The sequence below is a fragment of the Nerophis ophidion genome, linkage group LG21 (genome assembly GCF_033978795.1).
Source record: "Nerophis ophidion isolate RoL-2023_Sa linkage group LG21, RoL_Noph_v1.0, whole genome shotgun sequence".
In the NCBI taxonomy this organism is placed as follows: domain Eukaryota; kingdom Metazoa; phylum Chordata; class Actinopteri; order Syngnathiformes; family Syngnathidae; genus Nerophis; species Nerophis ophidion.
Window position 1 is genome coordinate 31,785,833 of NC_084631.1, and position 23,868 is coordinate 31,809,700.

Consider the following 23,868-nt stretch of genomic DNA (forward strand, 5'->3'; position numbering starts at 1 on the left):
GCGCACGAGTCATCATTCCGCGACGTTTTGAACAGGATACTCCGCGGGAAATTTAAAATTGCAATTTAGTAAACTAAACCGGCCGTATTGGCATGTGTTGCGTTTTTAATATTTCATCATTGACATATAAACTATCAGACTGCGTGGTCGGAAGTCGTGGGTTTCAGCAGGCCTTTAAATTTGTCGCCGGCGATATTTGAGAAGGAAATATTTAACACAGAGGTGAATAGAGGAAAAAAAGTCTGACATTTTATTTTATTTTTTATTTTTTTTTGGCTCTGGGAGCTTTCAGGGTCAACAGAAGCAAAATAGTACACGTGTCCCCATAAAGGATAGGATAGGATAGGTCTTTATTGTCATTGTATAAGTACATCGGAACTTTGTTTTCAGTACAAACCTGTTCAAGATTAGACGAAACAAACAGTGTACAGGGTTACAGAACAAAAGCGCTGATGGGTCGCCATAAGGCGGGGCCGTAAAAGATGGGAAAAAGGTAAACACTGGGGAAGGATGAGTAAAAAAAAAGGAGCCCAGTCTGGAGTGGGAAAAAACCTCCATAGCAAAGCACATATACATATTACAACGTACATTTCGAGATATCTAGCAACAGAGGGAAGGTAGTTCAAGGTCATGGTGGTAGGCTGCAGCTCTCAGGCGCTGACCATCCATCCATCACCCCTATGGGGGTGTATGTGTGTCGTTTATTTTTTTGTGGATGTGTGTGTGTGTAAACCCGCAGTGTGTCTCTGTTCCGCAGTCCTGATGTATTATGCAGTCGCTAGTCCAAAGTCAACAACAGGTTTGTGTCTATGAGAGACAAGAAGGGAGTTTGTTCTGTCTTCGCTGCACTGTCCTTCGGGAGAGTTTCGAAGCCAGGGAAACAATCCAAGTTGGAATGATTTGTATGCGAGTGAAAATAAAATTTGCTTTTCACTCTAAAATGTCAATGACTAGTCCTCAAAAACTGCGGCGTAGACAGAACGATGTAATCCACAGTTCTTCCCGCATCCTCCAATCATTTGTGGCAGCTTTGGGGTACTTTGAAGACTGCCAGCAACTTCCAATTTGTCAACAAACCAGAGTAACGCTTACTTACTCCAATTAGTAGATGTCTTGTTGTCATAATTCCCAACAGGTGGATATTTTCACGTCCTCGACTGTAAAGGGTCGCCAGGCCTTCTTCTCCCAAGAGTCCATCGTGTGTCCAGCAACAACCGCTTCGTCACAACAGCAGGTTCCCCCAAACCCAAGATCTTGTCAATTTTGTTGAGGCCAGTTAAATAGTTCCAATGATTAGATTTGGAGAGCAGTGCAAAAAGAGGCAAGAAGAAAGTTAAGACAAGACAAAACAAAGAAGCAAGCAGGAGAGATAAGGGAGAGGAAAGGGGAGCGTCCAGCCTCGGTGAGTGCCAGAGAGAAAAAAAAATTAAAATTAAAATAAAAAATTTAAAAAGTGACATATCAACGTTTTTACCGAAATAAGTGACGCTGGGACTCGATGACAGTCGGTGATGTCATCGCTCAGAATAGATTGGACTCAATGAAATATTGTGCAACCACACTAAGATTCTGCAGGAAAAAAAAAAGGGATCTATTTAGTGTTGTTCTGCCACGGTTTTCACCCCATTGGAACCGTTCCAGAATCAAAACTTTCTGCTCGACCGTGAATCGTGACCTGCCCGAAAAATAAAGTAATATCCCAGATTACCCAGAATTCCCAGGGATATTAGGCCACCTACTCAGTGGCCAAGTGGTTAGAGCAGGGGTCACCAACGCGGTGCCCGCGGGCACCAGGTAGCCCATAAGGACCAGATGAGTCGCCCGCTGGCCTGTTCTAAAAAATAGCTCAAATAGCAGCACTTACCAGTGAACTGCCTCTATTTTTTAAATTGTATTTGTTTACTAGCAAGCTGGTCTCGCTTTGCTCGACATTTTTAATTCTAAGAGAGACAAAACTCAAATAGAATTTGAAAATCCAAGAAAATATTTGAAAGACTTGGTCTTCACTTGTTTAAATTAATTCATTTTTTTAAATTTTTTTTTACTTTGCTTCTTATTACTTTCACAAAGACAATTTTAGAGAAAAAATACAACCTTAAAAAGGATTTTAGGATTTTTTTAAATATATATACCTTTTTACCTTTTACATTCCTTCCTCTTCTTTCCTGACGATTTAAATAAAGTTTTTTTTTTTTTTATTGTAAAGAATAATAAACACATTTTAATTTAATTCTTCATTTTAGCTTCTCTTTTTTCCACGAAGAATATTTGTGAAATATTTCTTCAAACTTATTATGATTAAAATTCCCCAAAAATATCCTGGCAAATCTACAAAATCTGTAGAATCAAATTTAAATCTTATTTCAAAGTCTTGAGTTTCTTTTAAAATTTTTGTTCTGGAAAATCTAGAAGAAATAACGATTTGTCTTTGCTAGAAATACAGCTTGGTCCGATTTGTTATATATTCTGACAAAGCGCAGATTGGATTTTAACCTATTTAAAACATGTCATCAAAAATCTAAAATTAATCTTAATCAGGAAAAATTAATTCTTTTTTTAATTTTTTCAAAAAGATTCGAATTAGCTTATTTTTCCCTCTTCATTTTTTTCGGTTGAATTTTGAATTTTAAAGAGTCGAAATTGAAAATAAACTATGTTTCAAAATGTAATTTTCTTTTTTTTGTGTGTTTTCTCCTCTTTTAAACCATTCAATTAAGTGTTTTTTTCATCATTCTCTACAAAAAAGCTTCCGTAAAAGGAAAAAAAATGTACGACGGAATGAAAGACAGAAATACCCATTTTTTTATATATATAGATTTATTTATTAAAGGTAAATTGAGCAAATTGGCGATTTCTGGCAATTTTTTCAAGTGTGTATCAAACTGGTAGCCTTTCCCATTAATCAGTTCCCAAGAAGTAGCTCTTGGTTTCAAAAAGGTTGGTGACCCCTAAGTTAGAGTGTCTGCCCTGAGATGTGTAGGTTGTGAGTTCAAACCCCGGCCGAGTCATACCAAAGACTATAAAAATGGGACCCATTACCTCCCTGTTTGGCACTCAGCATCAAAGGTTGGAATTGGGGGTTGAATCACCAAAAATGTTTCCCGGGCGCGGCTCACTGCTGCTGCTCACCGCTCCCCTCACCTCACAGGGGGTGATCAAGGGTGATGGGTCAAAGGCAGAGAATGATTTCGCCACACCTAGCGTGTGTGTGACAATCTTCAACTGCTCCTTTAACTTTTAAACTTTAATTCCCAGGGACATTTTGCCCATTGAATATGAAGTGGCCAATTTTCAAACATGAAACCGGAATGCCCGGTTTTCCAAAGCCTTATTTTCACCTCTTTCAACCATTTTAGACCATTCCAACATCCGAATGATGAGAATCAGGTGTCCTAATCACTTGGCCCGGTGTATCAAATCAAGCACTTAGGCATGGAGACTGTTTCTACAAAGGTGTGAAAGAATGGGCCGCTTTCAGTGATTTCCAGCGTGGAACTGTCATAGGATGCCACCTCTGCAACAAATCCAGTCGTGATATTGCCTCGCTCCTAAATATTCCAAAATCAACTGTTTGCTTTCTTATAAAAAAATGGAAGAATTTGAGAACAACAGCAACTCGGCCACAAAGTGGTAGGCCATGTAAACTGAATAAACGGAATTAAGGCTTGTTTTGTTTTTCTCAGGAGTTGGGTTTGGCCCCTTAGTTCCAGTGAAAGGAATTTTGAATGCTCCAGGATACCAAAACATGTTGGACAATTCCATGTTCCCAACCTTGTGGGAACAGTTTAGAGCAGGCCCCTTCCTCTTCCAACATAACTTTACACCAGTGCACAAAGCAAGGTCCATAAAGACATGGATGACATTCTGATGTAGATGAACTTGACTGGCCTGCACAGAGTCCTGACCTGAACTTTTGAGATGAATTAGAACAAAGACTAAGAGCGAAGCCTTCTCCACCAACATCAGTGTGTGACCTCACCAATGCACTTTTGGAAGAATGGTGGAAAAATCCTATAGACACACTCCGCAACCTTGTGGACAGCCTTCCCAGAAGAGTTGAAGCTGTAATAGCTGCAAAAGGTGGACACATCATATTGAACCCTATGGGTTAGGAATGGGATGGCACTTCAACTTCATATGTGAGTCAAGGCAGGTGGCCAAATACTGTAGTTGCATCTTTCCACCAGAACCACAGGGATGGTGCCGGAAGAAAAACTAACAAGATACACTATATCGCCAAAAGTATTTGGCCACCCATCCAAATGATGAGAATCAGGTGTCCTAATTACTTGACCCGGTGTGTCAAGTCAAGCACTTAGGCATGGAGAATGTTTCTACAAAGGTGTGAAAGAATGGGCCGCTTTGAGTGATTTCCAGCGTTAAACTGTCATAGGATGCCACCTGTGCAACAAATCCAGTCGTGAAATTGCCTCGCTCCTAAATATTCCAAAGTCAACTGTTTGCTTTCTTATAAGAAAATGGAATAATTTGGGAACAACAGCAACTCAGCCACAAAGTGGTAGGCCATGTAAACTGCATAAACGGAATTAAGGCTTGTTTTGTTTTTCTCAGGAGTTGGGCTGGGCCCCTTAGTTCCAGTGAAAGGAACTTTGAATGCTCCAGGATACCAAAACATGTTGGACAATTCCATGCTCCCAACCTTGTGGGAACAGTTTAGAGGGGGTCCCTTCCTCTTCCAACATGACTGTGCACCAGTGCACAAAGCAAGGTCCATTAAGACATGGATGACATTCTGATGTAGATGAACTTGACTGGCCTGCACAGAGTCCTGACCTGAACTTTTGAGATGAATTAGAATGGAGACTGGGAGCGAGGCCTACTCCACCAACATCAGTGTGTGACCTCACCAATGCGCTTTTGGAAGAATGGTGGAAAAATCCTATAGATACACTCCGCAACCTTGTGGACAGCCTTCCCAGAAGAGTTGAAGCTATAATAGCTGCAAAAGGTGGACCCACATCATATTGAACCCTATGGGTTAGGAATGGGATGAAACTTCTAGTTCATATGTGAGTCAAGGCAGTTGGACAAATACTATAGTTGCATCTTTCCACCGGAACCACAGGGATGGTGCCGGTAGAAAAACTAACAAGATACACTATATTGCCAAAAGTATTTGGCCACCCATCCGAATGATGAGAATCAGGTGTCCTAATCACTTGGCCCGGTGTATCAAATCAAGCACTTAGGCATGGAGAATGTTTCTACAACGGTGTGAAAGAATGGGCCGCTTTCAGTGATTTCCAGCGTGGAACTGTCATAGGATGCCACCTGTGCAACAAATCCAGTCGTGAAATTGCCTCGCTCCTAAATATTCCAAAATCAACTGTTTGCTTTCTTATAAGAAAATGGAAGAATTTTGGAACAACAGCAACTCGGCCACAAAGTGGTAGGCCATGTAAACTGAATAAACGGAATTAAGGCTTGTTTTGTTTTTCTCAGGAGTTGGGCTTGGCCCCTTAGTTCCAGTGAAAGGAACTTTGAATGCTCCAGGATACCAAAACATGTTGGACAATTCCATGCTCCCAACCTTGTGGGAACAGTTTAGAGCGGGCCCCTTCCTCTTCCAACATGACTGTGCACCAGTGCACAAAGCAAGGTCCTTGAAAACATGGATGACGGAGTCTGGTGTGGATGAACTTGACTGGCCTGCACAGAGTCCTGACCTGAACTTTTGAGATAAATTAGAATGGAGACCAAGAGCGAGGCCTTCTCCACCAACATCAGTGTGTGACCTCACCAATGCGGGGAAAAATCCTATAGACACACTCCGCAACCTTGTGGACAGCCTTCCCAGAAGAGTTGTAGATGTAATAGCTGCAAAAGGTGGACCCACATCATATTGAACTCTATGGGTTAGGAATGGGATGGCACTTCAAATTCATATGTGAGTCAAGGCAGGTGGCCAAATACTTTTGCAGATTGTGGACTGTGGGCCGTTGTTTTGGGACCCCTGTGTTAGATAATGCACTGTAATACTGTAAACTTTGTGTAATACATCAATTGTGTGTCAGGAGTGCGTAGAAAGCAACCCCCGGTGTTTTCCAGCAAAGCACATAAAAAGCCTCAATTTACCTGCGTCAAAATGACATCCTTTTCATCGATGACATCACTTTTGAGGACTCCGAGCCCGCTTAACCTTTTTCTTTTCTTAATAGGGTGCAATTGCCGTTCACGGCGCTGCCCTTTCATTCAAGAGTCGGCGCCAATTTCTCCTCCGTCGACACAAAAGGTCAATTTTCTCCGTCGCTCGGCGGCTGGTTTTCATGTCGTCAAACAACAATCAGCCGACGCCGTCGACAGTTTGACTCGGCCAAGCTGCCGCGGCGTCGTTCCACGGGCGTTGTTGTTAAAGCAGCACGATGACGAGGCCGTCGCGGAGACTCCGTCTGCCGCTCGCTCGCTCGGCAGGTTCAGTCGGAGAAATATCGCGACGACACGGGGGATGGATTGCCGTGACATTTTGTGCAGACATTTACGCTCCCTGAGGAGGAAGCCCGGTGGCTCTGCTGAGGCGGCTGATGTTTTATTTAGCACGGCAAAGCAGGTGAAAGGTTTTCACTTATCAGATTAAATATTTCAACAACTGAATTGTCACATTTCCATATAGCCAGGCTTCCGCTCTCCCTGTAAAATCTATCTTTTCCCCTCAAAGTTGGATTTTAGTGGTGTTGGCATTTGTCACACTCATTCAGATGTGTGACATGAGAAGTAATAATTCCACTCCACTTATTCACCAGTAATACAAACCCCGTTTCCATATGAGTTGGGAAATTGTGTTAGATGTAAATATAAACGGAATACAATGATTTGCAAATCCTTTTCAACCCATATTCAATTGAATGCACTAGAAAGACAAAATAGTTCATGTTCAAACTCATAAACCTGTTTTTCTTTTGCAAACAATAATCAACTTAGAATTTCATGGCTGCAACACGTGCCAAAGTAGTTGGGAAAGGGCATGTTCACCACTGTGTTACATCACCTTTTCTTCTACACTCAATAAACGTTTGAGAACTGAGGAAACTCATTGTTGAAGCTTTGAAAGTGGAATTCTTTCCCATTCTTGTTTTATGTAGAGCTTCAGTCGTTCAACAGTCTGGGGTCTCCGCTGTCGTATTTTACACTTCATAATGCGCCACACATTTTCCATGAGAGACAGGTCTGGACAGGAAAGTACCCGCACTCTTTTTTTACGAAGCCACACTGTTGTAACACGTGCTGAATGTAACTTGGCATTGTCTCGCTGAAATAAGCAGGGGCGTCCATGAAAAAGACAGTGCTTAGATGGCAGCATATGTTGTTCCAAAACCTGTATGTACTTTTCAGCATTAATGGTGCCTTCAGAGATTTGTATGGTACCCATGTCTTGGGCTCTAATGCACCCCCTTACCATCACAGATGCTGGCTTTTGAATTGTGCGTCGATAAAAGTCTGGATGGTTTGCTTCCCCTTTGGAACGGATGACACGATGTCGAATATTTCTAAAAACGATTTGAAATGTGGACTCGTCAGACCACAGAACACTTTTCCAATTTGTATCAGTCCATCCTAGATGATCTCGGGCCCAGAGAAGCCGGCGGTGTTTCTGGATGTTGTTGATAAATGGCTTTTGCGTTGCATAGTAGAGCTTTAACTTGCACTTACTGATGTAGCAACAAATTGTATTTAGTGACAGTGGTTTTCTGAAGTGTTCCTGAGCCCATGTGGTGATATCCTTTAGAGCAGTGGTTATCAAATGGGGTTACGCGTACCCCTGGGGGTACTTGAAGGTATGCCAAGGGGTACGTGAGATTAAAAAAAATAGCAACAATTCAAAAAGCCTTTATAAATATATTTATTGAATAATACTTCAACAAAATATGAATGTATGTTTAAATCAGGGGTTCCAAACTCATTTTAGCTCAGCGGCCGCATGACGGTTAAAATCATGGCATAATAACTTAAAAATACAACTACAACAACTTCAGATTGTTTTTGTTTTTTTTGCCAAAATAGAACAAGCACATTCTGAAAATGTACGAATCACAAATAATCGTTTTGTCAAAACACTTCTGAGGAAAAAATGTGCACAATGAACTTAGACTTTACCTCAGTATATAAGTTCATAAACTGTGAAAAGAAATGCAACAATGCAATATTCAGTGTTGACAGATTTTTTGTGGACATGTTCCATAAATATTGATGTTAAAGATTTATTTTTCTGTGAAGAAATGTTTAGAATTAAGTTCATGAATCCAGATGGATCTCTATTACAATCCCCAAAGAGGGCACTTTAAGTTGATGATTACTTCTATGTGTAGAAATCTTTATATATAAATGAATCATTTGTTTATTTTTCAACAAGTTTTTAGTTATTTTTATATCTTTTTTTCCAAATAGTTCAAGAAAGACCACTACAAATGAGCAATATTTTGCACTGTTATACAATTTAATAAATCAGAAACTGATGATATAGTGCTGTATTTTACTTCTTTATTTATTTTTTTCAACCAAAAATGCTTTGCTCTGATTAGGGGGTACTTGAATTAAAAAAAATGTTCACAGGGGGTTCATCACTGAAAAAGGTTGAGAACCACTACTTTAGAGATTGATGTTGGTTTTTGATACAGTGCCAAAGGGACTGAGGTCACGGTCACTCAATGTTGGTTTCCGGCCATGCCGCTTACGTGGAGTGATTTCTCCAGATTCTCTGAACCTTTTGATGATATTATGGACCATACATGTTGAAATCCCTAAATTTCTTGCAATTGCACTTTGAGAAACGTTGTTCTTAAACTGTTTGACTATTTGCTCACGCAGTTGTGGACAAAGGGGTGTACCTCGCCCCATCCTTTCTTGTGAAAGACTGAGCATTTTTTGGGAAGGTGTTTTTATACCCAATCATGGCACCCACCTGTTCCCAATTAGCCTGCACACCTGTGGGATGTTCCAAAATAAGTGTATAGCACGCATTCCTCAACTTTATCAGTATTTATTGCCACCTTTCCCAACTTCTTTGTCACATGTTGCTGGCATCAAATTCTACAGTTAATGATTATTTGCAGAAAAAAAAAAGTGTATCAGTTTGAACATCAAATATGTTGTCTTTGTAGCATATTCAACTGAATATGGGTTGAAAATGATTTGCAAATCATTGTATTCCGTTTATATTTACATCTAACACAATTTCCCAACTCATATGGAAACGGGGTTTGTACAAATTGCATAATTTTGCCTTACTTGTAGGTATATTTGACCTCATTTCCTAAGTCCTTTTTGCATTTAATTTATATTTGCAGGTCTCATCCTATCCAATCCAATCCACTTTATTTATATAGCAGATTTAAACAACAAGAATGTTTCCAAAGTGCTGCACAGCCATGTTAAAAACAATATTAAAAACCAATATCATGCTCCACCAATGACTGAATAAAAACAAAAAAATAAATAAATATAAAACCAGTATAAAAACACTATAGAAATTATTAAAAACAATTTTAAAGGGTAAAATCAATTGAAACAGTAAAATAGAAATCAAAAAGTATAAAAAAATAATTGTCTAATGCAGGGGTGCCCACACTTTTTCTGCAGGCGAGCTACTTTTCAATTGACCAACTCGAGGGGATCTACCTCATTTATATATATAATTTATATTTATTTATTTATGAAAGAGACATTTTTGTAAACAAGTTAATTGTGTTTAATGATATTACAAGCTTGTGTAACACATATAGATGTCTTTCTTTCACAAAGATAAGAATATAAGTTGGTGTATTACCTGATTCTGATGACTTGCATTGATTCGAATCAGACAGTAATGATGATAACGCCCACATTTTCAAATGGAGGAGAAAAAAAGTTGTCCTTTCTCTACAATACCACATGAAAGTGGTTGGTTTTTGGCATCTAATTCATCCAGCTTCCATACACTTTACAAGAAAAACATTGGCGGCAAATTCCGTAGCTTGCTTGATTGACATTCACGGCACCCGAGGGTCTTGTGAGAGGACGCTGGCTGCTGCCAGTTCATTATTATGAAAAAATGACAGAGAGGAAGGCGAGAAACACTTTTTATTTCAACAGACTTTCGCGCCGTCCCTTCCGTCAAAACTCTAAAGGCCGACTGCACATTTCCTATCTTCACAATAAAAGCCCTGCTTCATGCTGCCTGCGCTAACAAAATAAGAGTCTCGGAAAGCTGGCGTGCACAAGTGATGTGCACGCCAGCTTTCTGAGGGATCGCTTGTGCACGCCAGTTTTCCGAGACTCTGTATTTAGTTAGCGCAGGCAGCATGAAGCAGGGCTTTTATTGTGAAGATAGGAAATGTGCAGTCGGCCTTTAGAGTTTTGACGGAAGGTACGGCGCGAGAGTCTGTTGAAATAAAAAGTGTTTCTCGCCTTCCTCGCAGTCATATTATCATAATAATGATCTTGCAGCAGCCAGCGTCATCTCACAAGATCCTCCGGTACCGTGAATGTCATTTAAGTGACGTCTTGGTGAAGATTGATGATCACTAATTTTTAGGTCTATTTTTTTTTTAAAGCCTGGCTGGAGATCGACTGACACACCCCCCGCGGTCGACTGGTAGCTCGCGATCGACGTAATGGGCACCCCTGGTCTAATGACATATCTGTATTTAATGTAACCTGCATTTCTGATAGTCGTTTTAGAGCACAACAAACGTAAACCAGCTTGCATAGATTTTTATAAATCCACTCGAAGAAGACGGCCTGCTGTTTCTTTCAACTTGGACTCACACATCTATACCTTTGGCCATTCTAAGACCGGTCCCCAACCACCGGTCCGTGACGCTTTTGCTACCGGGCCGGAGAGAAACATAAAACAATTTATAAACGGCTGCTTTTCGATCTCTTCGGCGGTACTGCATCAAAAAGCAACATCGGTGTGTAAAGGATATCACCACATGTGCTCAGGAACACTTCAGAAAACCATTGTCAGTAACTACAGTTGGTCGCTACATCTGTAAATGCAAGTTAAAACTCTACTACGCAAAGGGAAAGCAATTAATCAACAACACCCAGAAAGGCCGCCTGGTTCGTTGGGCCCGGGTCCATCTTTAAATGGATTGGTGCAAATTGGAAAAGTGTTCTGTGGTGTGACGAGTCCACATTTCAATGTGTTTTTGGAAACTGTGGACGTCGTTTCTCCGATTTAACTTTGCCTTGTCCCACTTGACACACCAATAGGCTTGTTTATGGATGTATAATACAACTCCTTGTAGGGCAGAAGTAGGTAACCTATGGCTCGCGAGCCAGATGTGGCTCTTTTGATGACTGCATCTGGCTCTCGGGTAAATCTGAGCTGACGTTGCTTAACACGATAAGTAATGAATAATTCCAATTGTAATCACGGTGTTAAAAATAATGTTCAAAATATAAAACATTCTTATGCATTTTTAATCCATCCATCCGTTTCCTACCGCACCTGTTCAAGAAGTTGCGTTAATGGTAAGAAGGTATGTATTTATTATTGGTTAGTGTGGGGCTTGCCCTCCTGGGGGTTCTTCAGACCACCAAGCACCAACATGAGAGCCTGTTTCAAGGTTACAATATTGTTTAATTTTTCAAAAAGTCTTTCAGTTGCTTTCCAGCAATTGTATTTTTCTCTTTCGTTCTTGCTCGCGCTCTGGCTCCAGCCCCAACCCCGTCTCTCCTCCTGGCTGCTTCTCATAACAGAGCGACAGGTGTATAGATATCAAGGCCCAGGTGGGCCATCCACGCACCTGTCGCTGATTTCTAGGCCGATCCTTTCACACCCCAGTTCGCTGCAGGCCTGCAGGCCACGCCCCTTCCACAGTTAGCTTCAGAATAACAATGTTATTACAAAGAAAAAGAGACCTATTATACTCTAGAAATATTGTTCTTACTTAAAAATGCACGCGTTTGGTTGTGTTCAGTGTTTAAAAAATATTATACGGCTCTTACGGAAATACATTTTAAAATAATTAGCTTTTTGGCTCTCTCAGCCAAGAAAGTTCCCGACCCCTGTTGTAGGGAGTTGCCATTTGTTATATTTTTTTATAACTTTGTGACATGATACAATGCACATTAATGAACACTTAAAGTAGAAATGTGACAGATTGTAGCCAAAGGCTGATTTCCATCTGCATCTTATTGCAAAGAAACAAGTCGAGAGCTCCCACTCAGTCAACGCTCTAGTGAATTGTATTTTTCATGCACTTATTTGTTGCACAAGTGGAAAGCTGATCCCTGAAAATAATGCCTACATAAAACTGGTCCAGGGTGCCAAAAAGGTTGAGGACCACTGATTTAGAGGAGTTATCTCATTCTCTGAGAAGTTTTACTAATGTTTTACAATTTAGTAAAAATGTGAAGAATAAATATTACATTTCATGATGACACGCACATTCGTGAAGCGTTTCCCAATTTTTGACCTGCGCAATTCCCTATTGGTTAGAGTGTCCGCCCTGGGATGGATAGGTTGTGAGTTCAAACCCCGGCCGAGTCAAACCGAAGACTGTAAAAATGGGAGCCATTACCTCTCTTCTTGGCACTCAGCATCAAGGGTTGGAATTGGGGTGTATTTCGCCGAAAATGATACCCGGGCGCTGCTGCTCACTGCTCCCCTCACCTCCCAGGAGGTGGAACAAGGGGATGGGTCAAATGCAGAGGACAAATTCCGCCACATCTAGTTTGTGTAGGACTTTAACTTTAAATTGAACATTTCTGTCAATGAAGATTTGTGTCAGCCTGCAACATGTATTAATTTTGATAGTAGGCTAATATAGACACTTGCGTCATGTATAGACTTCATTATATCACTTGTAAAAAGCTTTTTGAGATTTTGCGGCTCAAGACAGATTTTTTTGTTGTTGTTGTATTTTTGGTCCAAAATGGGTCTTTCAACATTTTGGGTTGCCGACCCCTGCCCTAGGAGGAGCCTGACGGATACCAAGACGGCCAACTTCCTGTTTGTTTTCAAACACGGTTTCTTGGGACTTTAAAAGATAGACGTCTCCAGCAAGTTTCGTGTCGATACATAAAATTGTTGGCCAGGGGGATAATTTTTCAAATTTTTCTAGGGGGCGCTACAAAGTCACTTTTAACATTTGTTGTTAGGGACACCGGAAATATATTTGGAAAATTGCCGGACCGGACAAACTTGCAAAAATCTGTGAGTTTTTGTACATTTTAAGTGCCTCAAAAATATAATCAAAGTGTGAGAAGGTTAATAAACTAAGCAATTCCAATAGAGCCTTCGCAGCTTTTGCCACCCGGTCCCTAAAAAGAGAGAAATACATCACATTTGTGGTTTCTGTTGCTCCAGTTGGAAACAACTTTCACTTTTTCTATATTGTGCGGCGGAAACATTGTTATCCCAGCGTGCACGGAGGGATAAGTGCCTGAAATAATGTCAGAAAACCACATCCGTGCAATAAAACCTTCCTCATAAAAAGTGGCAACCGAGCAGCAGCTGTGTCAACATCAAGACGGCGACGGGACGCGCTCGCTGCCCGGTTGTGACGGCGCCGCCGTGTACTTTTTTAAATCACGTGAGCACCTGCGAGCAGCTGTTTGCACATCTGGGACAGCAGCTTCATTTAAATGCGAAAATAGGACAAACATCCATTGATCTCTCCGAAAGAGCCGAATTGAGCTTCTGTTTCCTCAGGGGTCCCACGGTGTGCACGCTTTGGAGATGCTTTGCAGCGAAAACAGTCAGGATCCACTCCATTTATTGGTGGGTTTTTTTTGTTTAAAACAAGTCTATTATGTCTTAATTAGAGGAAGTTCAACTGTTAAAGATTGGAATTCAATCACTTTAGTCATATTTTTTGCGCTTAAAGGAGAACTGGACTTTTAGGGAATGTTGCCTGTCGTTCAATTTTGTGCGATGTTTTACTTCTCAGTAGGACAGAAGCAATATCATTATTCAAACGGAAATATTTTAATTAGTACAACATGGAAGACACTCATATGCAGTACAGAACACGGTAGGAGCGGGAAAAACTGTAAGGGGGAGCACAAAAGGGCTCTCAAAATAATTATGAATTGGAATATTTGGTGTGACGTAAGCAAAGCCTGGAATAGGTCAATCATTCCTAACATTGATTTTCATTCACTGTTATTTTTTGAGCAATGACGTTTTGAAAAAAGATTAATGGGGATCCAAAAGGGTCCCCCTCTTAAGTGTGTACACTCTGTATTTGCTGGAGACACTTTGCAACAAAAACACTCATGATCCACTCTATTTCTTGGCAATGTTTTTGGTTTAAAACAAATCTATCATTTCTTAATTAGAGGAAGGTCAACAGTCAAAGATTGGAATTCAATCACTTTAGTCATATTTTTTGCGCTTAACGGAGAATTGACCTTTTTGGGAATCTTGCCTGTTGTTCAATTTTGTGCAATGTTTTACCTCTCAGTAGGACAGAGGCAATATCGTTATTTAAAAGGAAATATTTTGATTAGTTCAACATGGAAGACACTCATATGCAGTACATAACACAGTAGGAGCGGGAAGAACTGTAAGGAGGAGCACAAAAGAGCTCTCAAAATAATTTTGAATTGGAATATTTTGTGTGAAGTAAGCAAAGCTTTGAATAGGTCAATAATTCATAACATTGACTTTCATTCACTATTATTTTTTGAGTTATGAAGTTTTGAAAAATGAATAAAGGGGATTCAAAAGGGTCCCACTCTTAACACCCTGCATGTGCTGGAGAAGTTTTGCAACGAAAACATGTAGGATCTGCTCCACTTATTGGCATTTTTTTTGGTTTAAAGCAAATATATTGTGTCTTAAATAGAGGAAGGTCAACTGTCAACGATTGGAATTCAATCACTTAAGTCATATTTTTTGCGCTTAACGGAGAACTGGACTTTTTGACGACTTTTGCCTGTCGTTCAATTTTGTGCGATGTTCTACCTCTCAGTAGGACAGAGGCAATATCATTATTTAAAAGGAAATATTTTGATTAGTTCAACATGGAAGACACTCATATGCAGTACAGAACACAGTAGGAGCGGGAAGAACTGTAAGGGGGAGCACAAAAGAGCTCTCAAAATAATTTTGAATTGGAATATTTTGTGTGAAGTAAGCAAAGCTTTGAATAGGTCAATAATTCATAACATTGACTTTCATTCACTATTATTTTTTGAGTTATGAAGTTTTGAAAAATGAATAAAGGGGATTCAAAAGGGTCCCACTCTTAACACCCTGCATGTGCTGGAGAAGTTTTGCAACAAAAACATGTAGGATCTGCTCCACTTATTGGCATTTTTTTTGGTTTAAAGCAAATATATTGTGTCTTAAATAGAGGAAGGTCAACTGTCAACGATTGGAATTCAATCACTTAAGTCATATTTTTTGCGCTTAACGGAGAACTGGACTTTTTGACGACTTTTGCCTGTCGTTCAATTTTGTGCGATGTTCTACCTCTCAGTAGGACAGAGGCAATATCATTATTTAAAAGGAAATATTTTGATTAGTTCAACATGGAAGACACTCATATGCAGTACAGAACACAGTAGGAGCGGGAAGAACTGTAAGGGGGAGCACAGAAGGGCTCTCAAAATAATTATGAATTGGAATATTTGGTGTGAAGTAAGCAAAGCCTGGAATAGGTCAATGATTCCTAACATTGATTTTCATTCACTGTTATTTTTTGAGCAATGACGTTTTGAAAAAAGATTAATGGGGATCCAAAAGGGTCCCCCTCTTAAGTGTGTACACTCTGTATTTGCTGGAGACAGTTTGCAACAAAAACACTCATGATCCACTCTATTTCTTAGCAATGTTTTTGGTTTAAAACAAATCTATCATTTCTTAATTAGAGGAAGGTCAACAGTCAAAGATTGGAATTCAATCACTTTAGTCATATTTTTTGCGCTTAAAGGGGAACTGGACTTTTTGACGACTTTTGCCTGTCGTTCAATTTTGTGCGATGTTTTACCTCTCAGTAGGACAGAGGCAATATCATTATTTAAAAGGAAATATTTTGATTAGTTCAACATGGAAGACACTCATATGCAGTACAGAACACAGTAGGAGCGGGAAGAACTGTAAGGGGGAGCACAAAAGAGAAAGGAATCATAGCGCGCCTTAGACAAGGACACACCAGACTGAATAATACATAGCACCTTATAAGTAAACACCTGACAGGATTATGTGACAGCTGCTATGAGGGAGCGTCCGTGGACTCCACAAGCTTCCGGTTGAATTTTTGACCACTCCTCTTGACAAAATTGTAGCAGTTCAGCTAAATGTGTTGGTTTTCCGACATGGACTTGTTTCTTCAGCATTATCCACACATATAAGTCAGGACTTTGGGAAGGCCATTCTAAAACCTTAATTCTAGCCTGTTTTAGCCATTCCTTTACCACATTTGGCGTGTGTTTGGGGTCATTGTCCTGTTGGAACACCCAACTGCGCCCAAGACCCAACCTCCGGGCTAAAGATTTTATTTTGTCCTGAAGAATTTGGAGGTAATCCTCCTTTTTCATTGTCCCATTTACTCTCTGTAAAGCACCACTTCCATTGGCAGCAAAACAGGCCCAGAGCCTAATACTACCACCACCATGCTTGACGGTTGGCTTGGTGTTCCTGGGATTAAAGGCCTCCTCCAAACATATTGCTGGGTATTGTGGCCATACAGCTCCATTTTTGTTCCATCTGACATCACACGGACAAAAATAAAACCTTCTAGAGCATGGGTGTCAAACTCTGGCCCGCCGTGTAATTTAATGTGGCCCTTGAGGCAATATTTAATTAACATTACAGCTGGCCCGCCGTTATTACACAGCAGCGGTGCCGCTAGGGATTTTGGGCCCCATGAAAATAATCTTTACAGGGCCCCCAACACATAATTTCATATAATTTCATCATCATTAGGGGCCTCTCTGGGTCCCCCTCCATTATCGGCCCCTAGAATCCGTCTCCTTTACCCCCCCTTTTCGGCGCCCCTGGCTGTAACACCGCAATTTCTCACACTTGCCAATCCTCCTGAAATTCAATGCCCCTCCCGAAAATCTCCCGGGGCAAGCAAGGATTTTCCCGATTTTCACTCGGACAACAATATTGAGGGCGTGCCTTAAAGGCACTGCCTTTAGCATTCTCTACAACCTGTCATCACGTCCGCTTTTCCTCCCTACAAACAGCGAGCAGTCCACTCGCATAATATATGCGGCTATGATACACACATAAGTGAATGCAATACATACTTGGTCAACAGCCATACAGGTCACACTGAGGGTGGCCGTATAAACAACTTGAACACTGTTACAAATATGCGCCACACCGTGAACTCACACCAAACAAGAATGACAAACACATTTCAGGAGAACTTCTGCACTGTAACATAACATAAACACAACAGAACAAATACCCAGAATCCCTTGCAGCACTAACTCTTTCGGGACGTTACAATATATTTTGATATTTACCTCAGAAGGCTGCAAATAGAAGAGGCATTAAATTTGTATTTAAATTTTATTTTATATGCCATTGATATTTTTTAATTATTATTATTATTATTTGAAACTCGATTTTGCATGTCACTATAAAGTTATATAAGCCTTGCTTGTTCAATGTTCAATGCAAAACTTGTTTAGGTCCCTATTAAAAGGTTCATTTGTTCAACTTTGGCCCGCGGCTTTGTTCAGTTTTAAATTTTGGCCCACTCTGTATTTGAGTTTGACACCCCTGTTCTAGAGGAAAGTTCTGTGGTCAGAAGCTTCTCCAAATTTTTATGGATAAATGTCCACCATTAATATCTCATTTCGTGGCGGTTTAGTCGGACAAACCCTCCCTTTCCCTAAAAAAGACGTTATTCCTCCAGGAGGCTTTCGAAGTGAGATAGTCCTATTTTCTTCCTCTATTGTGGAGGAAAATCCCACCAGACGCTCCCCACTGTTTGAGACAGGACCTCGCTATCGCGCCGTCATCACCCAACACACACACACACACACACACACACACACACACGCACACGACAGACACTGTTTATAGCTATCCAGGATTTGTTGGCTTAATTTTCTGCGCGGCAAAAGAGAGCTGGAGACAAGCCATCCATATGTATTTATAGTCTGGCCTCTATTTGAATCACATTTGTTTTATCTTCACATCCCCAAAAGTGAGAATTCTGCGACGCGGAGGAGAGTGCTCTGCCCTCGATGTGCAGAGGAGCGAAAGCCCCGACCAACGCAACTCTCAGCATGAACATTTTTGAAGTCATGGCGGTGCTGCTTGTGAAGAAAACGCACACCAACTTCTCAGATATTCGATGTATTTAAACATCTCAACAGCTTAGAAATAATACAAAATATATATATAATAATATATTTTATATATAAAAAGCACTTTACATTGAGCAAACAACCTCAAAGTCCTACAGTGTATTAATTAAAAATAAAAAATAAAATAAAAAAAATAATAATAATAAAAATATAATACAAATAAATAAAATATAAAAACTAGAACAACCTAATAGTTAAAACTAATATGCATATATCTATAACAAGGCTTTCTTAAAAAGAAGGGTTTTTAAGCCTTTTTAAAAGCATCCACAGTCTGTGGTGCCGGCAGGTGGTCAGGGAGAGCGTTCCACAGACTCTCCACCAAATCTTCACTCATAATGCCCAACAATTAGCATTTTACTATGTATACTATGTATATTGTAGCATCCCAGAAGAGTTAGTGCTGCAAGGGGTTCTGGGTATGTGTTCCTTTGTGTTTATGTTGTGTTACGGTGCAGATGTTCTCCCGAAACGTGTTTGTCATTCTTGTTTGGTGTGGCTTCACAGTGTGGCGCATATTTATAACAGTGTTAAAGTTGTTTATACGGCCACCCTCAGTGTGACCTGTATGGCTGTTGACCAAGTATGCTTTGCATTCACTTGTGTGTGTGAAAAGCTGTAGATATTATGTGATTGGGCCGATACGCAAAGGGAGTGCCTTTAAGGTTTATTGGCACTCTGTACTTCTCCCTACATCTGTCTACACAGCCACATTTTAAAAAGTCATGAATTTTACCTTTTAAAACAGATACCGATGATTTTCGTTATTACATTTTAAAGCATTTATCGGTCGATAGTATCGGACTGCCGACTCCAGTGTAGACTGCAGTATAATGTCAGTAAACAACACCAAAACTTTAAATGTTCCATTAAAAACATGGAAAATTACACACAGTGCTCAAAAATCTGTCAAAATGTTTTTAGTACGTAGTAAGCTATGAAGCCACACCGCTTGATGGATTGTTGGCGCATTAAACATACCAGTATTTTTATGGTGTGTGTGTAAGGACCGCAAAATGGCACCTATTAGCAGACATTATCTGGTGTTTTGTTGCACAATATTATGCAAAACCAACTTTTTTTTACCTTATCTGGTACCTGCTAATGTGTATTTGAGATCTGCATAAGGCCTGAAAATGTGCGCGCGTCCGCTTTTGTAGTCCGTGCCGACCCCGTATTTATAAGTCTTCTTTTTCCCTATCTTCTTGTTATGGGACATTCATCCTCCACTCTGGTCATTTGTCATATAAACTAGTGTAAAGTTCTTACGTATATCTGTCAGTAAACTCGCCATGAAAGCGCTAAAACATACCGGTGTAGTGAGTTCACATTATTCACCCAAGGAACTTGAGTTATTAGAGAGTTCTGGTCGGACGGTTTTTCACCGTCTTATTGTTGTTTCCGGATGAGGGGATGCTGCTCCATTATTGATTAAAGTGAAGTCTGAATGTCATTAAAACAGTTAGCGCCATCTTTTGACACTTCTTCCACTCCCGTCCTTGCACGCTACACCGCTACAACAAAGTTGACGGGGACAAGACGCTGTCGAAGGTGATCCACGTTAATAAGACCGCACACAAAGCGACTTGAAGATGATGTGTAAAACATCATCTGTGCAACATTTTGACCAAAGAACCACCATCACATGTTATGTAGAGCAGTGTTTCGCAACCTTTTTTGAGCCAAGGCACATTTTTTTGCGTTGAAAAAAAGAATCCATACGAGTAAAAACCCTATGAACGACTAGAAGGAACGACACTTTTACTTCCAGTTGAAAGCACTAATTGGAAGGACACTGAAGCGAACTTGTCCAAAGGATTGCACTATAAAAAAAAACACACCTTTTCAGTGGATACTTTTTGCAGTAAGGCTCTCAGTAAAGGAAAACGAAAATTAGCTGCACTGTCTAATAAGCCGCGTGATTTAAAGTGTAGGGAAAAAAAGTAGCAGCTTATAGTCTGGTTATACAATTAATGATGAATACAGGCTGCTGCCAATGGGCACCATCCAAAGCCTAGAGCAGCAGTAGTGCTAGTGCCAACACAGTGTTACTGTTCAAACTGTGTGTAATGTCAGGACGGCCCAAACATAATGAATATACTTCTGCATTGTTTTTGATGAATACCGAGGCCTACTGCGCTACTGTACTTCCATGATGGTCACTGTGCTGGTGCATGGATAGCCAGGCGTGGCCAACGTCCGATAGCAGTGACGCTCACGATACCTGTTTGTGTCCCCCTCCAACCCCTGTGCCGCCACACCCTCCCCCCTCCCCGACCTACCCATTTCTCCCCCCCTCCAGGGAAGCTGGCGCCGAGAACTGGGGCACAGAAGGCTGTCAAACGCTGGCATCGAGCAGCGTCCAAAGCAAATGCGTGTGCAGCAGGATCTCCACCTACGCCGTGCTCGCGCAGCAAGCTAAGGAGCCGGTGAGTCACCGCCGCATCATCTCATGGACCCTCCTGGACTTGGCAGGGGGGAAAGGGGGCGGGCTAATTAGAGAACTCCTACCAGGGGTCAGGTCGGTGAGCTGTGAGCGTAGCACACATTTACATGGCGTCCCTGTTAGTTGGATTACGGCCGCGGGGGTCCCGGTGCCAAGGTCTGGTCATTATTCGCAGTGTCTCGGTGCCAAGGTCTGGTCATTAGTCAAGCATCCAACCAAACTGTGCTGCGCTCGTTAAGTATTGACGCGGAAAAAGAGGAGGATTTTTTTGTTGTCGTTGTCGTGTGATGTATGAAAAGTTGTTATAAAAAGAAAACAAAGCGTGATGGAAAAAGGCTTTTTGGCAGTTTGGGTCCTGAAACGTGAGTCAGGGGTGTCCAAACGTGAGGGCCGCTCACAGGGAACTAAAGCATGTTGGTATTTTTCATTTTCAAAACTAATACAATATGTCAATTTGGGGTTCGCCGTAAATTTCTCAGTCATAAAATGTTTCAAATAATATATATATATTTTTTTATTTTACGCTTAACCTTCTAAGGCGGTATAGTTTGGTTGGTAGTGCCAGGAACTTCAGGGTTCCAGGTTCCGCCATACTTGTCACTGCCATTGTGTCCTTGGGCAAGACACTTAACCCACCTGCACCCAGTGCCACCCACACTGGTTTAAATGGAACTTAGGTATTAGGTTTCACTATGTAAAAGCGCTTTGAGTCACTGGAGAAAATTGCTATATAAATATAATTCACTTCACTGGATGGACTTCAGTTAGTTAATATAAAGTTGTTTCATTTTTTTTATGGCCTTTTTGTAAAAGCACTGTTTTTTTTATGGCAAGAACCTTAAAATATGCAGTGGTTTTTCCAAAAAGTTTTATTAAAGTGGAATATTTTATGTGAGGTAATTGAATCCTTTATAATTTATAACAATATTGATTTTCATTCATTATTTTTTTTAAGCAAAGACAGTTAAAAAAAAATCATTGTGGATCCAACAGGGTCCCACCCCGAAAAATGTTAAAAATAAATCATACATTTTTATTTTTATTCATTTATTTTACTTTCATGGCTTATTATTTGTTATGCTTTTTGTGTTAATTTTATGCCAATTATTTTTCTTTTCTTTTTTTACTTTCAACGATCATTATTTTTCATGCTTTTTGTGTGTTTGTTTTCTATTAACCCTGTTTTTTATATTGCAAACACAAAATATGCAATTTTTCTTTTCCAAAAAAATATATTGGGATTGGAATATTTGATGTGAAGTAATTGGATCATTTAACAGGTCAATAATTTATAACAACATTGATTTTCATTCATTATTATTTTTTAGAACAATGACAGTTCAAAACAAAAATCCCATTAAGATTGTTGGGGATGTTAAAAATATTTTATAATATTTTGTATTTACTTTCAGCAGTTAAATCTCTAGATCAAACAACAAAAACACATTTTTAATGGTTTTTTGTTGTTTTTTCCCTTTTTGTCAAAACCTTGTTTCAGTGGCAAACACAAAATAGTCAATATTTTACACAAAATAATTTCAACGTGAAATATTTGATGTGAAATAATTGTAGCCCTGATTAGGTCAATAATTCATAACATTGATTTTAATTTATAATTTTTTTCAACAATGACAGTTTTTTAAAAAAGACACCCCACTAAGATTCTCGAGGATCTAAAAGGGTCCAACTCATAAAAGTATTAAAAATAAGGTAGAATGAACAAAAAAAAGTTTTACTTTTATTGCTTAAATCTCAAGATCAATGTCGATTATAATTTATTATTTTTTATGTTGTTTTTTTTTTTGTGTTCCTTTTTTTGTTTTGTTAAAACCCTGTTTTTAATGGTAAACACACAAAATATGCAATATTTTTCCATTGGAATATGCAATGTGAAGTAATTGACGCCTTAAATAAGTAAACAATTCATAAAATCATTATTTAAATTTGTTATTATTTTTTGAGCAATGAGTTTAAAAAAAAAAAATCCCACTAAAATTCTTCGTGATCAAAAAGGGTCCCACTTTTTATAACAGTGTTAAAAATAAGTCGTACATTATTTTATTTTTTTACTTTTAGCTGTTAAATCCATAAATCAACTTCAGATCTATCTGTCAAATATACCTATTTATAATTTTTTTTAAATGTTTTTGCTCTTTTTGTCAAAATCTTGTTCTTAATGTTTAATGTTTTAACACAAAATAACCAAATTTTTCACAAAATATAATCAAAGTGAAATATTTGATGTGAAGTATATGTAGCCTTACTTAAGTCAATAATTCATAACATTGATTTGAATATGTAAATAGATCAAAACATTGATTTTTGTTCATTTCTCTTTATTGAGCAATGCCAGTTTTAAATAAAGGAAACCTGCTAAAAAATAGCCCCGGGCCGCACTTTGCACACCCCAGTTCTAGACTGACCCACTCTGGTCACGTGCTAATGGACCTGCCAACATGATGGTTGACTTCTTCGACCTCCCCGTTGTGCACGTGGTCATCAATGTCGTCATGGCAACCTTCCCTGTTGCCTTGTACTTCCCCAAACCAGTTGACATTGTCGCGGTGCACGTTGCCTACAAGTCCGGCCGGTTCCCTTGCTGTGGTCCACCCCGCCTGGCTTGGACATTGACGAGCTGCTGTAGGTGTTCCTGTTTGTTCCATGGACTCTTGTGGCTTTGGCATTTTTCCAGCGTTCTCTCTGTAGACGGTTAACGCGCAGCCAGAAAAAAAGAGGAGGATCATATCAGTATAGGGTAAGTGCAGGTGATTAGACAGATGGTGAGGATGCAGGACTTTGCAGGAACGCTAAGAGTGGAGATGCATTCGTTGCCATGGTAACGTGTCTTCGGTGAAGATCTACTTCATCATTATTGTAAACAACTTCACCTAAGGTGGTGGATTAGGCCAGATCTCTTACTTCTCTCAGGGTCTGAAGCGGACCTGGGCCAATTAAGGCCCGGGGGTCACATGTGGCCCGTTGAGCTTTTCAATCTGGCCCGTCTGACAAGTCCCAAATAATTGTTTTAGATGTTTAAGATGGAACATGAAGCTGCCTTTATGATGTGCACTCATGTTTTCCAAGTCTTTTCCAAGTCTTGAACTATACTAAGTCTTTCAATGGTTGGAATCTGCATCATA

At 39.9% G+C, this 23,868-nt stretch overlaps 1 protein-coding gene across 18 annotated transcripts in view; it reads left to right on the forward strand.

Annotated features, from left to right (window-relative positions):
- Nucleotides 1-23,868, forward strand: part of adgrb2 (adhesion G protein-coupled receptor B2) — a 1,085,043-nt gene that overhangs the window by 821,729 nt on the left and 239,446 nt on the right. For all 18 annotated transcript variants that reach the window (XM_061882474.1, XM_061882487.1, XM_061882489.1 and 15 more), the window contains one exon: nucleotides 20,585-20,711. In XM_061882474.1, the coding sequence (XP_061738458.1) occupies nucleotides 20,585-20,711 (127 nt within the window). The remainder of the gene's footprint in view (nucleotides 1-20,584; nucleotides 20,712-23,868) is intronic.